Source organism: Caenorhabditis briggsae (genome assembly GCF_000004555.2).
Source record: "Caenorhabditis briggsae complete genome, chrII, whole genome shotgun sequence".
Lineage (NCBI taxonomy): Eukaryota > Metazoa > Nematoda > Chromadorea > Rhabditida > Rhabditidae > Caenorhabditis > Caenorhabditis briggsae.
In genome coordinates, this window is record NC_013486.2 from 515,673 (window position 1) to 529,972 (window position 14,300).

General features: G+C 36.5%; 4 protein-coding genes across 4 annotated transcripts in view; 2 read left to right on the plus strand and 2 right to left on the minus strand.

Moving 5' to 3' along the window:
* Cbr-exc-7 overlaps window positions 1–7,657 on the plus strand; it is a gene marked incomplete at both ends in the record, with an annotated part of 17,348 nt that extends 9,691 nt beyond the window's left edge. Inside the window, 3 exons of the mRNA XM_045241674.1 lie at window positions 979–1,223; window positions 1,543–1,957; window positions 7,499–7,657. Of these exons, the coding sequence (XP_045091700.1) occupies window positions 979–1,223; window positions 1,543–1,957; window positions 7,499–7,657 (819 nt within the window). The remainder of the gene's footprint in view (window positions 1–978; window positions 1,224–1,542; window positions 1,958–7,498) is intronic.
* CBG00949 lies at window positions 6,421–7,362 on the minus strand (the record flags this gene model as incomplete). Its single annotated transcript, XM_002629673.1, has 1 exon — window positions 6,421–7,362. One exon carries the CDS (start codon window positions 7,360–7,362, stop codon window positions 6,421–6,423), a length of 942 nt encoding a protein of 313 aa, XP_002629719.1.
* Window positions 7,658–10,847: 3,190 nt separating the features above from the next.
* CBG00947 lies at window positions 10,848–11,965 on the minus strand (the record flags this gene model as incomplete). Its single annotated transcript, XM_002629671.1, has 2 exons — window positions 10,848–11,607; window positions 11,757–11,965. The coding sequence occupies 2 exons, from the start codon at window positions 11,963–11,965 to the stop codon at window positions 10,848–10,850; spliced, it is 969 nt and encodes a 322-aa protein (XP_002629717.1).
* Window positions 11,966–12,100: 135 nt separating this feature from the next.
* The window catches only part of CBG00946, a gene marked incomplete at both ends in the record, with an annotated part of 4,870 nt that continues 2,670 nt past the window's right edge, over window positions 12,101–14,300 (plus strand). The window contains 4 exons of the mRNA XM_045241675.1: window positions 12,101–12,124; window positions 12,169–12,392; window positions 13,126–13,479; window positions 13,528–13,642. Coding sequence (XP_045091701.1) covers window positions 12,101–12,124; window positions 12,169–12,392; window positions 13,126–13,479; window positions 13,528–13,642 — 717 coding nt within the window. The remainder of the gene's footprint in view (window positions 12,125–12,168; window positions 12,393–13,125; window positions 13,480–13,527; window positions 13,643–14,300) is intronic.

The window sequence follows — 14,300 nt, forward strand, 5'->3', positions numbered from 1 at the left end:
GGAATTCAGAAATTCAGAAGTTGAAAAATTTAGGAATTTAGAAATTCAGAAATTCGGAGATTCAGAAATTCAGAAATTCATGAAATTCAGAAATCCAGAAATTCAGGAATTCAGAAATTCAGAAATTCAGAAATTCAGAAATTCAGAAATTCAGAAATTCAGAAATTCAGAAATTCAGAAATTCAGAAATTCATGAAATTCAGAAATTCAGAAATTCAGAAATTCAGAAATTTAGAAATTCGGAGATTCAGAAATTCAGAAATTCATGAAATTCAGAAATCCAGAAATTCAGAAATTCAGAAATTCATGAAATTCAGAAATTCAGAAATTCAGAAATTCAGAAATTCAGAAATTCAGAAATTCAGAAATTCAGAAATTCAGAAATTCAGAAATTCAGAAATTCAGAAATTCAGAAATTCAGAAATTCAGAAATTCAGAAATTCAGAAATTCAGAAATTCAGAAATTCAGAAATTCAGAAATTCAGAAATTCAGAAATTCAGAAATTCAGAAATTCAGAAATTTTGAAATTCGGAAATTTTGAAATTCGGAAATTCAGAAATCCAGAAATTCAGAAATTCAGAAATTCATGAAATTCAGAAATTCATGAAATTCAGAAATTCATAAATCCAGAAATTCAGAAATTCATTTGGAGTTCAAAAAACATATGAATGCCAAATTTATTGCCTCAACCCAGTCAAGTTTAAGCTCGATCATTTCGGTTCCTATTCAAGATATCAAAACACTGTCAACTAATAAACATTTATGATATTATAATAAACATTTTATCAGTTGACAGATTTTTGGTATCTTCTACCTCAATTGAGATAATTGAGGGCAAACAGAGCGTCGTTCTTGCAAAGGATTTTCGGCCAAATCCTCGGCCCGCGGCCCCAACTTTGACTCTAAATTCCAAAAACAACGATTTTTCAGGTCTCTCAAAAGGAGTGGGATTCGTGCGATTCGACAAAAAAGACGAGGCAGATACGGCGATCAAAACGTTAAACGGAAGTATACCAACAGGATGTTCCGAACAGATTACTGTAAAATTCGCGAATAATCCGGCTAGCAACAATCCGAAAGGATTATTAGGCGAGCTGGAGGGATTACAACAGGCAGCAACGACACTCGTTCCATTGAGCACGATTTTGGGAGCACCGACGCTAAGGGCAGCCGCTGGAGGAATCGGACCAATGCATCATACGCCGATTACTTCGAAATATAGGTTAGTAAGAGATGAAAAATGAGCGGGGCGTAGAACTTGTATAATAAGAGCCTAACTTCGAAATCCTATATCTTATTTCTTGTGAAAGATATCAGGGAGTGGCCAACTGCCAAAATTTTTATCATATTATCACAAACATTTTATCAGTTGACCAATTTTTGATATCTTTGAAAAGAACCGAGATAATTGAACTCAAAATGATCATTTGGGTAGGATCGAGGAAATACAGTAATCCTCATAGATTAGGCTCAAAGCATGACTCCAAGTGGTCCGGTTGGCACCGGTTTAACTAAGTTGAAATAATTTTGAACATTTCCAGATACTCTCCAATGGGTGCAATCACCGCAGTCTCTCAACCAACAGCCACCCTCCCAGCCGACTACCTTACAACATCAGCTCTTCTTCAAATGTCTCAACTGAATGCCCTAGCTGGATTAACGCCATTCACAGCGACCGCGGTTCCAGACTTCACAGCTTCCCTTCTAGCCCATCAGCAACAACAGCAAGCGGCGGCCCAACAACAAGTCGCACAGACTGCAAGTCCTCCAGCAGCCAACGGAGCTGGAATCGCTGCTCATGCTCAGCTATCGGCACTGTCGGCTAGTGTAGCTGCCACGCTACCGCCATCAGATACTGCGGGATACTGTCTTTTTGTGTATAATCTAGCGGCGGATACGGATGACACACTGCTATGGCAGCTGTTTTCACAGTTTGGCGCGATTTTGAATGTTAAGGTGAGGGATTTTTTAGGAATCCAAGAAAATTAAGTCATGGCTAGAAATCCGAATTTGGCCCAGAAACTCAAAAAAGATGGCCATGGCCTAGAAACTCCAAAAAATCAGGCCAAGGCCTAGAAACTCCAAAAAAGTTAAATCATGGCCTAGAAATCCCAAAAAAATTAGGCCATGGCCTAGGAAACCATAAAAATTAGGACATAACCTGTTGTTCACCTTTTTTGCCGGTAAAAAACCAGGTTTTTTACCTAGCTGAATAACCCCATCAAAGTTAGGCCATGGCCTAGAAATCCATAAAAGTTAGACCATGGCCTAGAAATTCCAAAAAATTAGGCCATGGTCTAAAAATCCCAAAAAAGTTAGGTCGTGGTCTAGAAATCTCAATTTGGCCCAGAAACTCAAAAAATTAGGCCATGACCTAGATAAAAAGGATTCAAAAATTTCATTTTTTGAAATTATCCAAAATTTTGAAATTCAGAATTTTAGATAATTCTGGAAAACTTCAAATCTTCTCAAAATGTTACATACCGTAAAACCTGTATTAGAAGGGCCCCTCTAATAGAAAGGCCCTCCGAGGTGCCTTGGAAAAAAAAATAAGGGCCGGCTCTGCTAATACAGGTTTTACGGTATTTACAATCATTTTGAAGCTTGCATTTATTTATTTATTTATTTATTTATTTATTTCAACGAAGGGGAGAAAACCACTAACACAAATTCTGAAAACAAATGACTTTTGCACCGATTCCAATTTTATAATATGATCCTTTAGGATTGGAGAAGTGACTATCGTTCAATATTCAAGTAAAGGGCGTATGTAAATTGTATAGCATTTTATAAAAACACTCCACGATGCGTTTTTTAGAATGGAAAAGAACATGTTGATCCTCTGATGTGATTTCCGAATAATCAAAGAATAATGATAATGGAAGCTCAGGTTACTGGAAAAGTAGATCCCAAGATCACGGACATTTTCCACAGGGGGAATCAAAGCTTGATTTAATTTGGGATTCATAACATTGGAGTTGGCATATTTTCTTGTTGCATTGAATTTGATGTATTCGCACTTTTTAGGAGCCGCTTTCATTTTCCACTTCGAGCACCAATTCTCCAATTCAATTAAATCTGCATCAATCAATCTATCATTCGTATCATAAATTTTCAAGTCATCTGCAAACAGTAGATAGTCACTTTGAAATTTGTCACCAATACAATTAATATATAACAAGAAGAGGGTAGGCCCAAGAACAGAGCCCTGCGGGACTCCGGACAATACGCGCCTCTCCTTCGATAGTACAGGGTCCGCCAAAATTACGTGTGCAAGTGTAGATGACGTTATCTCCAGAAGTAGATGCGAGATTAAGACGAAATTTAACAGATAGTTTATTTCAACGCTTGAAATCATAATTCAACAAAAATTATTCGATTCTACCTCCTTTGGCAGCGACCACGGCACGAAGTCGTCGAGGGAAGGCATCAATGGTGGCACGCAGGTATTCGACGGATAATTTGTCCCATTCCTCAGACAACGACTTCTTCAGGGCCTCGATATTTGCATGAGGTCTTGCGCAGACCTTATTCTGCAGAACTCCCCATACGGAGTAGTCGAGCGGGTTCAGATCAGGCGACGAAGCCGGCCATTCGTCCTTTGGTATGAAGGCGGGGAAGTGGTCCTTGCACCACTGTTGAGCCATTTTTGCGGTATGAGCAGGCGCTCCATCTTGCTGGAAGATGTATTTCTTCTGACCGAAGTGGTTTTGAGCCCACGGTAGCACATGCTTCTCCAGAATCTCCTCAACGTAGTATTTTTGGTTGATTTTCACGCCTTTATCAACGAAAACAAGCGGACACTTCCCATCATAGCAAACCGCTCCGAAAACCATGATGCTCGCAGGATGAGAGGCTCGATGGATTGTTTTACCACGCTCAGCTGCTTGTTGAATATTTGTGGCCAGCACTCGGTGGTTTTGGCTATTAAATTCAGCCTCGACACTGAAGAGTTTCTCGTCCGAGAAGATGGTGATAAGATGATCCTTTTTGCGCGGTCTTCCTCTTCCCGTACGGTCCTTGAGGTGGCCAAGCTGGTTGAAACGACGGATGGTCGCGAAAACCGTGTTTCGGTGCACTCCGAGTCGTTTAGAAATGTCTCCTGTGCTTAAACCTCGCTTGTAAAAGTCGACGATCAGAGTACGATGAGGACTTGCCGCTGTCATTTACCTAAAACATAACCGATTGGGATGAAACTTGGCAAACTAATAAATAATGAAATAATTAATAAAAATTTTAAAAAATTGCGCACCAAAAGTGCGTCAGTGCGCAGCGCCATGGCGTCAAAGTTGTGCACACGTAATTTTGGCGGACCCTGTATATCATTGATTTTGACTTGAAATTTTCTGTCCGTGACAAATGAATGAAGCCAATTTCTTAGTTTGGGAGATATCCTAAAGCTTTCCACCTTATGAATCAATTTTTTTATCGGCACTGTATCGAAGGCCCTCTGGAAATCAATATAGACGCTATCGGTATCTAACCCATTTAAAGAATTGAAAACAAGCTTGTTCTGGTAGGCGATCAGTTGGGAAATTGTACTTCTCTGATTAAGGACCCCGAATTGTTTTTCTGATAATAGATTATTTTCGGATAAGTATTGGACTAGATGTTTTCGTATCAACTTCTCCATAATCTTGCATATATTGGATGTTAAAGAGATTGGTCTATAATTTAAAGGATCGGAGCGGGAGCCTTTCTTATGAAGCGGCATGACAATCGCCTCCTTCCAAGATTTTGGTATTCTTCCAACTCGATAAATTTCTGTGAATATAATGCATAGTGGAATCGCAAGAGGTGTACACGCTCTCTTCAGAAATATTGACGGGATACTATCCGGAGAAGTATTATTTCGGCCTTTCAGTTTATATAGTAATATCTCGATATTCTCCGGCGTGAACAAGACATCTGAGCTGAACTTAGAAGTTAGATTCCCTGTAGCAGGAAGGATATCTTTGTCAATGTTGAAAAATTCACTGAAGCAATCTCCAAATATTTCGGCTTTTCCTTCATCACTCATGATAACATTCTCATTAGATTTATATCGTATTGCCGGTATATCACTGTTTCCTCTAAATTTCGATTTCAAAAATCCGAAAAAAATTTTTGATCCAGAATTCAGACGTTTATAGATTCTTTCTTCTTCAGATTTCACGAGTGACTTTTTGAATAATGCTGAAACATGTTTATACTCGTCCGAGTTACCTGCTTTCTTCCAAATCAATAATTTCTTCTTTAGTAATTGTTACGTCCTTAGGATCCGGCATTCTGGCCGGCTCAAGGAATACGAATAGTAGTTATAGAATACAGATTTATTCAGGTACTAAAGATGTACGAGAATAGAGGGGGAAAGTAGAGAAGGCTGGGAGAGACTAGGACAGACCGAGAATGGTTGTCAGCCCCAAAGAAAGAGGGGTTCTGACCAATGAAACAACTAAGAAGAAGAGTGCCAGAGAAGGGCGCTCTTCTTAGGTGGGTAGATCACAAATAATTTGGTAGATCAAATATAAAACTAATGGAAGTATGCATAGAATGCAACAGTAATTGTTTGGTTTCTTTGGAATAAATTATATTATGAATTCGATGAGTTTCTGTTCGTACAAAAGATTCAATAAGCTCCAGAATTATTCCTCTCAAATCATCAAACATTTCTTCAATTGACATTGTTGAAAATCGTAAATCCCAGTCGATATTTGATAGAATATAATTCATCGATCTAAATTCTCCTTTTTTGAAATTTTTCGTTGATTTGAGGGGTGAAATAGAATTAAGCAATATAAAGGTATCAATCTCAATCCTGCAATGGTCACTGAATTTCTCACCAACAATGACATCACGGATAATGTCCATGGAATTAGTGAACACCAGATCCAATATATTTGGTGGTTCGAGTCTTGTTGGATTTTGTAAAAATTGCGTCAGGCCATTTTAAAGCGAAAAATCCAACAGTGACTGGCATTGAGAATCAGATGCTGTATATGAATTCCAATCAACATGGGCACAATTGAAATCTCCAGTGATAATAGATGGATTTTCAGTTGACAAGAGTATGTTAAGTGATTCTCGAAGGTCCTTAAAACAGTAGTTGTGATTAGGATTGTAACTTACAATTAATCTTGTAGTTTTGCCATGTATTTTGATATCCACAGATAGAATTTCAACGGATTCAAGATGTGTCGGAAGTGATACTACCGTATAATTGATATGCTTCTTGATTAGTATGGCTAAACCTCCGCCATGTCTGTTTAGATCTTTCCGGATTACAGCATATTTTTCATCAAGAGATAGCAGGGAGTCAGAATAGTTTGAATCAATTTTAGTTTCCACTAAACAGAGAATATCGATGTTGGAATTAGAAGACCATAGATCGAGTTGGAGGACTTTGTTCTTAATTGAGCAGCTATTGGTGTAACCAATTTTTAGAAATTTTCTGGGATCGAGTGTTTTTTGGCCCATGGCCACGGCTCTTGATTTTCTCTGTAGACAACTTTGACGACTTCCAGATTGCGAACCGTATAAATGGTTTGACCTGCCTCGTTGTTCTTTTGGATCACCGTTTTCCAGGATTGTCGATATTTCTCGAGTTCTGGTTTGGAGAGGTCTGGGCGGGGAGACGCATTCAAGCACCCCTGTATTGAAGCCTTGATTGAGTTGAATTTGGTGAGGACAGTTCTTGCTTCCTCCTTGAACTTGAATGCCAGGCGCACAATCGGCGGCCCTTTGGCCGGATGAGGTATGCGAAAAACCGATGGCGTCGAAGTACCACAGTTCTTGGCAATTTTAAAGGCGAATTCAGCTTTCTCAATAGCTTCTTCCGAAAGGTCGATATTTTTGATGATCACATTCGATTTCCGTGCATCTTCAGAGTTAGCCAATGAGGCAGCTCGCATGAAAGTGATTTGGGATTCTGGAGCAGAGATGGTTGAGGCGACAGCTGAAGCAAAAGTTTTAATTAATGTAGTAGGAGGTTTTGGTGATTCTTTAGGTTGAGATGGTAACAATTTGAGATTCTCCTCCAAGCCGTCAACTTTTTCCGTAAGATTCGACAAATTGGCATTTAGAATACAGTTTTGGTTTTTCAACATTGTGTTTTGGGATTGAAGCTTGAGAATCGTTTCAGCCAGCGACTTAAAGATCATTGCAATATCATTCACAGTGAATTCTTTTTTCGATTTGAAATCATTGGACAGCAGTTCATATAATGGGTTAGACATATCATCCACAAATTCAATTATATCATCCACAGCTTGCTTACTGGAATATTCAGACAATTTGGATTTCTTACCGCCATTTTCATCTTTCAAGGCCGAGAGAGCTTTTCTCTTATTTCGAGGTTTATGTTTAATAATAGTTACAACCATAGCGGCCAAAAAATCGATATCAGAGGAATAGAAGGGGTCACCGCACGCTACCCATCTAACCAAATTCAAGTTTTCAAAAAAAAATTCAAAAATATTTTTTCAAAGTTTTTTTTTTTTCAAATTCAAAATTTTCTAGATCCTTCGCGACATCTCCCAAAAATGCAAGGGCTACGCGTTCGTCTCGATGAGCACCTACACAGAGGCCTATAATGCAATGGTGTCTCTGAATGGAACAAATTTGGCTGGAAAACCCCTCCAAGTCGTTTTCAAATCCTCCACACCATATCGTGCCTAAGCCCCGCCCCCTTTTTCCTGATCATTCCAAATTTAAAAAATTGTTTCCAAAGAAAATGTGATTTCTAATCATTTGAAAAAATCCAGTCAGAATTCTTTATTAACTAGTCAATTTCCCCTTTTCTGAAACTTTCTGATCCACACCATCTGTGAAAAAAGAATTTTCCGGTAATTTCCATAAGCCACGCCCACTTTGAGCTTCTCCCTTCATCTTCCCAATGTTTTCCGAAAAGCTTTAACCTGTTTTTTTTGTTGAAAATTCCAAACAATTATAATTCAAAATCTATGCCAAAAATTTCCCTTTCCCAACAAATTTCAGTATTTCCAGTTCCAACCAAAAAGTTTACAGCCTTGAAATTAAAAAAATAATGGGTTTTGATATATATTGTAAAATAAACAATTTTTTAAAACACATTTTTGAAGAATCGTGGAATTTGAATTTCAGATTTTTTGAAAAAGAAACAGATTTTCGGCTAGGATTTTTGAAAAAATAAAAATAATGGAGGAAAAGAAAGGATGCGCTGGAAATGGTAGGATTTTTTGTTTGGAAATTTTGGAAAAAATAGAATTTTGAAAAATTATGTTTTTTGATTTTTCGGGATTTCTGAAAAGTTCGGATTTAAAAAAAATCAGAATTTCAGATTCATAACTTGTTTGAAAACTTGGAATATTGGAATTCAGAAATTCAAAAATTTACTGAAAAAAAGAAAATCAGAAAGTTATGAACTGCAGAATTTCAAAAATTCAGAAATTCAGAATCTCAGAAATTCAGAATCTCAGAAATTCAGAAATTCAGAAATTCAGAAATTCAGAAATTCAGAAATTCAGAAATTCAGAAATTCAGAAATTCAGAAATTCAGAAATTCAGAAATTCAGAATCTCAGAAATTCAGAAATTCAGAATCTCAGAAATTCAGAAATTCAGAAATTCAGAATATCAGAAATTCAGAAATTCAGAAATTCAGAAATTCAGAAATTCAGAAATTCAGAAATTCAGAAATTCAGAAATTCAGAAATTCAGAAATTCAGAATCTCAGAAATTCAGAAATTCAGAATCTCAGAAATTCAGAAATTCAGAAATTCAGAATATCAGAAATTCAGAAATTCAGAAATTCGGAAATTCAGAAATTCAGAAATTCAGAAAATCGGAAATTCAGAAATTCAGAAATTCAGAATATCAGAAATTCAGAAATTCAGAAATTCGGAAATTCAGAAATTCAGAAATTCAGAAAATCGGAAATTCAGAAATTCAGAAATTCAGAAATTCAGAAATTCAGAAATTCAGAAATTCGGAAATTCGGAAATTCAGAAATTCAGAAAATCGGAAATTCAGAAATTCAGAAATCCAGAAATTCAGAAATTCAGAAATTCAGAAATTCAGAAATTCAGAAATTCAGAAATTCAGAAATTCGGAAATTCAGAAATTCAGAAATTCAGTAATTCAAAATTTACTGAAAAAAAGAAAATCAGAAAGTTATGAACTGCAGAATTTCAAAAATTCAGAAATTCAGAATCTCAGAAATTCAGAATCTCAGAAATTCAGAAATTCAGAAATTCAGAAATTCAGAAATTCAGAAATTCAGAAATTCAGAAATTCAGAATCTCAGAAATTCAGAAATTCAGAATCTCAGAAATTCAGAAATTCAGAAATTCAGAATATCAGAAATTCAGAAATTCAGAAATTCAGAAATTCAGAAATTCAGAAATTCAGAAATTCAGAAATTCAGAAATTCAGAAATTCAGAAATTCAGAAATTCAGAAATTCAGAAATTCAGAAATTCAGAAATTCAGAAATTCAGAAATTCAGAAATTCAGAAATTCAGAAATTCAGAAATTCAGAAATTCGGAAATTCAGAAATTCAGTAATTCAAAATTTACTGAAAAAAAGAAAATCAGGAAGTTATGAACTGCAGAATTTCAGAATCTCATAATCTCATAATCTTAAAATCTCAGAATCTCAGAATTTCAGAATTTCAGAATTTCAGAACATCCAAAAAAAAAAACAGAAAATCAAAAAATTTGGTCCAGGAGGAGAAGAAGAAATCGGAAAAGAAGACTCTGGAAAAAGTAGAAAAGTCTGAAACCAAAAAATCGGAAAAATCGGAAAAATCGGAGAAAATTGTGCAATCGAAAAGTCTGCAGAGCACTCAAGAAGCAACACTGGAAAATCATACAATACGGCTACTTGGAAATTGTAATTTCACGAAAAGTGAGCTTTTCCAGTTCAAAAAGTGAATAGTAAAAGAAGAAAACGAATTGAAAAAAGGGAAAAAGAGGAGGAAAAGAGAAGACGTCTTGGATGCTGCGGCATTTTGTGAACTCGGGTTTTCTTTAGATTTATTTTTGAAAAATGAAGTTGATGATAGAAAAGTTTTGAAATTAGAGTACCGTAAAATCTGTATCAGAAGGGCCCCTTTAATAGAAAGGCCCCTCTAATACAAGGGCTCTTTGAAAGGGGTTTGGAAAAATAGAAGGGCCCCTGTAATAGAAGGACCCTCTGTGAAGATGGACCCCCCCCCCCCTTTCAAAATGTGTTTTGAAATCAGAAAATTTCCGTACTTTTTCTTTTCCAGAATCTTGGATTTCGGAAGTTTCAGAATTTTCAGAAAACTCAGACTCCTAAAATTTGAGGTTCAAAGTTTAAGATTATATTATATTTTAAGATATATTATATTTTTAAAAATCCCCAAACTCAGCGTAGAAATATCTCTCAACGCGATTTGAACCTTCCATTCCTCCCCAGGACACCAGAATCCATAATGTGAGGAATTCAAACGAACTTTAAAAGTTTCGATGTTTGAGAAATTCCCGAAATCGCAAAAATCTGCTAAATGTTTTTAAAAATCAGATCATAAAAAAAATCATATCATCAATCTCTTAATCTCAATTCTCCGGATTTTACTCTTTTCAAATTCTCAAAAAAAATCTCTTTGTGAAATTTTTTTAATTTTTGAAAATCTGAAAAAAATCTCAAATTGCGCATTTGGGCGAACGTGGCGCTTCCTGGCGACCGAAAAAAAGAAAGGAAAATAAGCAATAGGCGAAAATTGAAAATCAATCAATTTTCTAACCACATCTTCATTTCTACTCCCCAGCGAATACGAATCGCACAAAATTGACGTAAAGAAGAAAAAAGTGTCTCTCCTGAAAGCAAAGTTTGAATCATGGTAAGGAGAAATATTGCTGAAAATTCTAGGATTTTTGAAATTTTTGAGAGAAAGATTCTGAGATTTTGAGATCCTGAGATTCTGAGATTCTGCGATTCTGAGATTCTGGCATTCTGAAATTCTGCGATTCTGAGATTCTGCTATTCTGAGATTCTGCGATTCTGAGATTCTGGTATTCTGAGATTCTGGTATTCTGAGATTCTGCGATTCTGAGATTCTGAGATTTTGAGATCCTGAGATTCTGAGATTCTGCGATTCTGAGATTCTGGCATTCTGAGATTCTGCTATTCTGAGATTCTGCTATTCTGAGATTCTGCGATTCTGAGATTCTGGTATTCTGAGATTCTGCGATTCTGAGATTCTGAGATTTTGAGATCCTGAGATTCTGAGATTCTGCGATTCTGAGATTCTGGCATTCTGAGATTCTGCTATTCTGAGATTCTGCTATTCTGAGATTCTGCGATTCTGAGATTCTGGTATTCTGAGATTCTGCGATTCTGAGATTCTGCGATTCTGAGATTCTGCGATTCTGAGATTCTGCGATTCTACGATTCTGAGATTCTGAGATTCTGCTATTCTGAGATTCTGCTATTCTGAGATTCTGCGATTCTGAGATTCTGGTATTCTGAGATTCTGCGATTCTGAGATTCTGCGATTCTGAGATTCTGCGATTCTGAGATTCTGCGATTCTACGATTCTGAGATTCTGAGATTCTGCGATTCTGAGATTCTGGTATTCTGAGATTCTGAGATTCTGAGATTCTGATATTCTGAGATTCTGAGATTCTGAAATTTTGAAATTCTGAAATTTCGAAATTCCGAAATTCTCAAATTCTCAAATTCTGAGATTCTGAGATTCTGAAATTCTGAATTCTGAAATTTCGAAATTCCGAAACTCTGATATTCTGAAATTCTGAGATTCTGAGATTCTGAACTTCTGAAATCCTGAGATTCTGAGATTCTGAGATTCTGAAATACTGAGATTCTGAAATTCTGAGATTCTGAGATTCTGAGAATCTGAGATTCTGAGATTCTGAGATTTTGAAATTCTGAGATTCTGAGATTCTGAGATTCTTAGATTCTGCCATTCTGAGATTCTGCGATTCGGAGATTCTGCGATTCTGAGTTTCTGAGATTCTGTCATTCTGAGATTCTGCGATTCTGCGATTCTGAGATTCTGAGAGTCTGAGCTTTTGAGATTCTGAGATTCCGAAATTCCGAAATTCAGAAATGCTGATATTCTGAAACAAAAATTCAAAATCTCAGGCAACCGGGAACAATGAAACAACTGATATCAAACCAAGTGCCGAGAGAGTGAACAACAAGGACGCAGCACTGAACAGTCAGGAAGACGTACCCCAGGCGAATTCATTAAAATTGGATAAAACGCAATTTGTCGAAGTGAACTCCGATGAGAAGCTATCGGAAAAGTCGCAAAACTGTGTGACGTGGAGTCAGAAGACTTTGAAAGCAGCGAAAATTTCCAAAATTACACAGGAGTTTCGTGATTGTAAAGAGTACAAGCCGGATGTCAAAACGAGCGTCTCGGAGAAAATGTCTGAGAAAAATCGGTGAGGCTTTGGGATTTTTTGAATGGTTGAAAGTTTTTTTTTTTTTTTGATTTTTTAAATATTTTTTTTCTGAAAAATTTTCAATCTGATATTCCGGGAAATTCTAAAAATTCTAAATCAGCCTGAAATTTCGAAAATATCAAAAACCGAAAAATTTCTAAAAATCATAAATCTCAAAACATTTTCAAATTTCCAAAAATTCAAAACCTCGAAGTTTAGAAATTCTGAAATGAAAACCAAAAAATCCAAAAAATTTCCTAAAAGTTCGAAAACTTCAAAAAATTCAAACACTGAGAAATTCTGAAACTCTGAAATTGAAATTCGGAAATTCAGAAATTCAGAAATTCCAAAGTTCCGCAATTCCGAAAACCTTGAAATTTTGAAATTCAGAAATCCTAGAATTCTGAAATTCTGTGTTTCAGTCCTGAATTTTTTTTTTGTTTTTCAGTCCAAGTCTGAGATTCTGAGATTCTAAGATTCTTAGAATTTGAGATTCTGAGATTCTCAGATTCTGAGAATTTGAAATTCTGAAATTCTGTTTTTCCGTCCTGAAATCCTGAAGCTGTGAAATTCTGAAATTCTGAAATTGCAAAAAGTAAAAAAAACCAAAATTCCGAAAAATGTAATTCTGAATTTCTTAAAATAACCCAAAACTTGAATAATGTCCGAAATTCAACTTGAAATTTCGTGGAATGCCCGAACTTCTGGAATGTCTGAAAATCTGAAATTCCAGCTACAACCACATCGTTTGTGCCAACGAGAATCGTGTCGTCCTGAAGGATCGTGATTCTTCGAACGACTACATCCACGCGTCATGGATGGAAATGCCAGACGGTGTGCAATTCATCTCCACTCAGGGACCCATCAAAAATACAATCACCGATTTTTGGCACATGATTTATACGGAGAAGTGCTCGGTGATTGTGATGCTTTGTCAATACGTGGAGGATGAGCAAGAAAAGTGCCAGAAGTATTTTTTGGAAAACGGCGGAGAGAAAGAGTACGGTGACTACAAGGTCAAGATTGTCGAGAAGACTGTCGAGATATTCAGTCCTGTCAAGGTGACAGTGCTTCAGGTTCAGAAGAAGTGAGTTGTTGAGTTTTGACTAAAAGTGTTTTAATCCAAAAATTGCAGAAACAGTTCCACCAAGCACTTGGTCCATCACTATTGGTACCACGATTGGCACGATCAGGTGGCTCCGTTGGATCCGGCTCCGATGATCAAGATGTATAAGGCTGTGATCAAAAAGGTAATTTTGGCTAGGGAAATACTGGTTCTGAAATTCTGAAATTCTGGAATCATGGTCAATTGTAATTCTAAAGTTCTGAAACTCCCAACCTCTGGAAATCCTTTCGACACTAATTTTTTTTCTAATTTTTCGAAAATAATAAATTTCAACCTGATGACCTAACTTTCGCAAGTTGAATTTTCTAGGCCACCGCTATTTTCCGGCCTAGTATCAGTCTGGTATTCAACTGGTGTGTTTTCTAGGCCACTTCAACATGGTGCCCTAGAAAACCAACTAGCAAAAGTTAGGCCATCATGCTAAAATCACCTAGAAAACATACCAGGCAAACATCGGACCGATTCATTGTAGGTCATTTTAGCGCGGTCGCCTAACTTTTGCAAGTGGAAGTTTCTAGGCCACTACTTTTTTGGTCTAGAATTAGTCTGATATTCACCTTGTGTGTGTTCTAGGTCATTTCATAATGATGGCCTAGAAAACCCTAACTTTAAAAAGTTAGGCCACCATTCTAAAAGGACTTAGAAATAACACTAGGTGCCTATCAGACCAATTCTAGGTAATTTTAACGTGGTGGTCTAATTTTTGCAAGTTGAGTTTTCTAGGCCATCATGGCAAATGACCTAGAAAACACGGCGAAACATCAGACTGATTCTAGGTCATG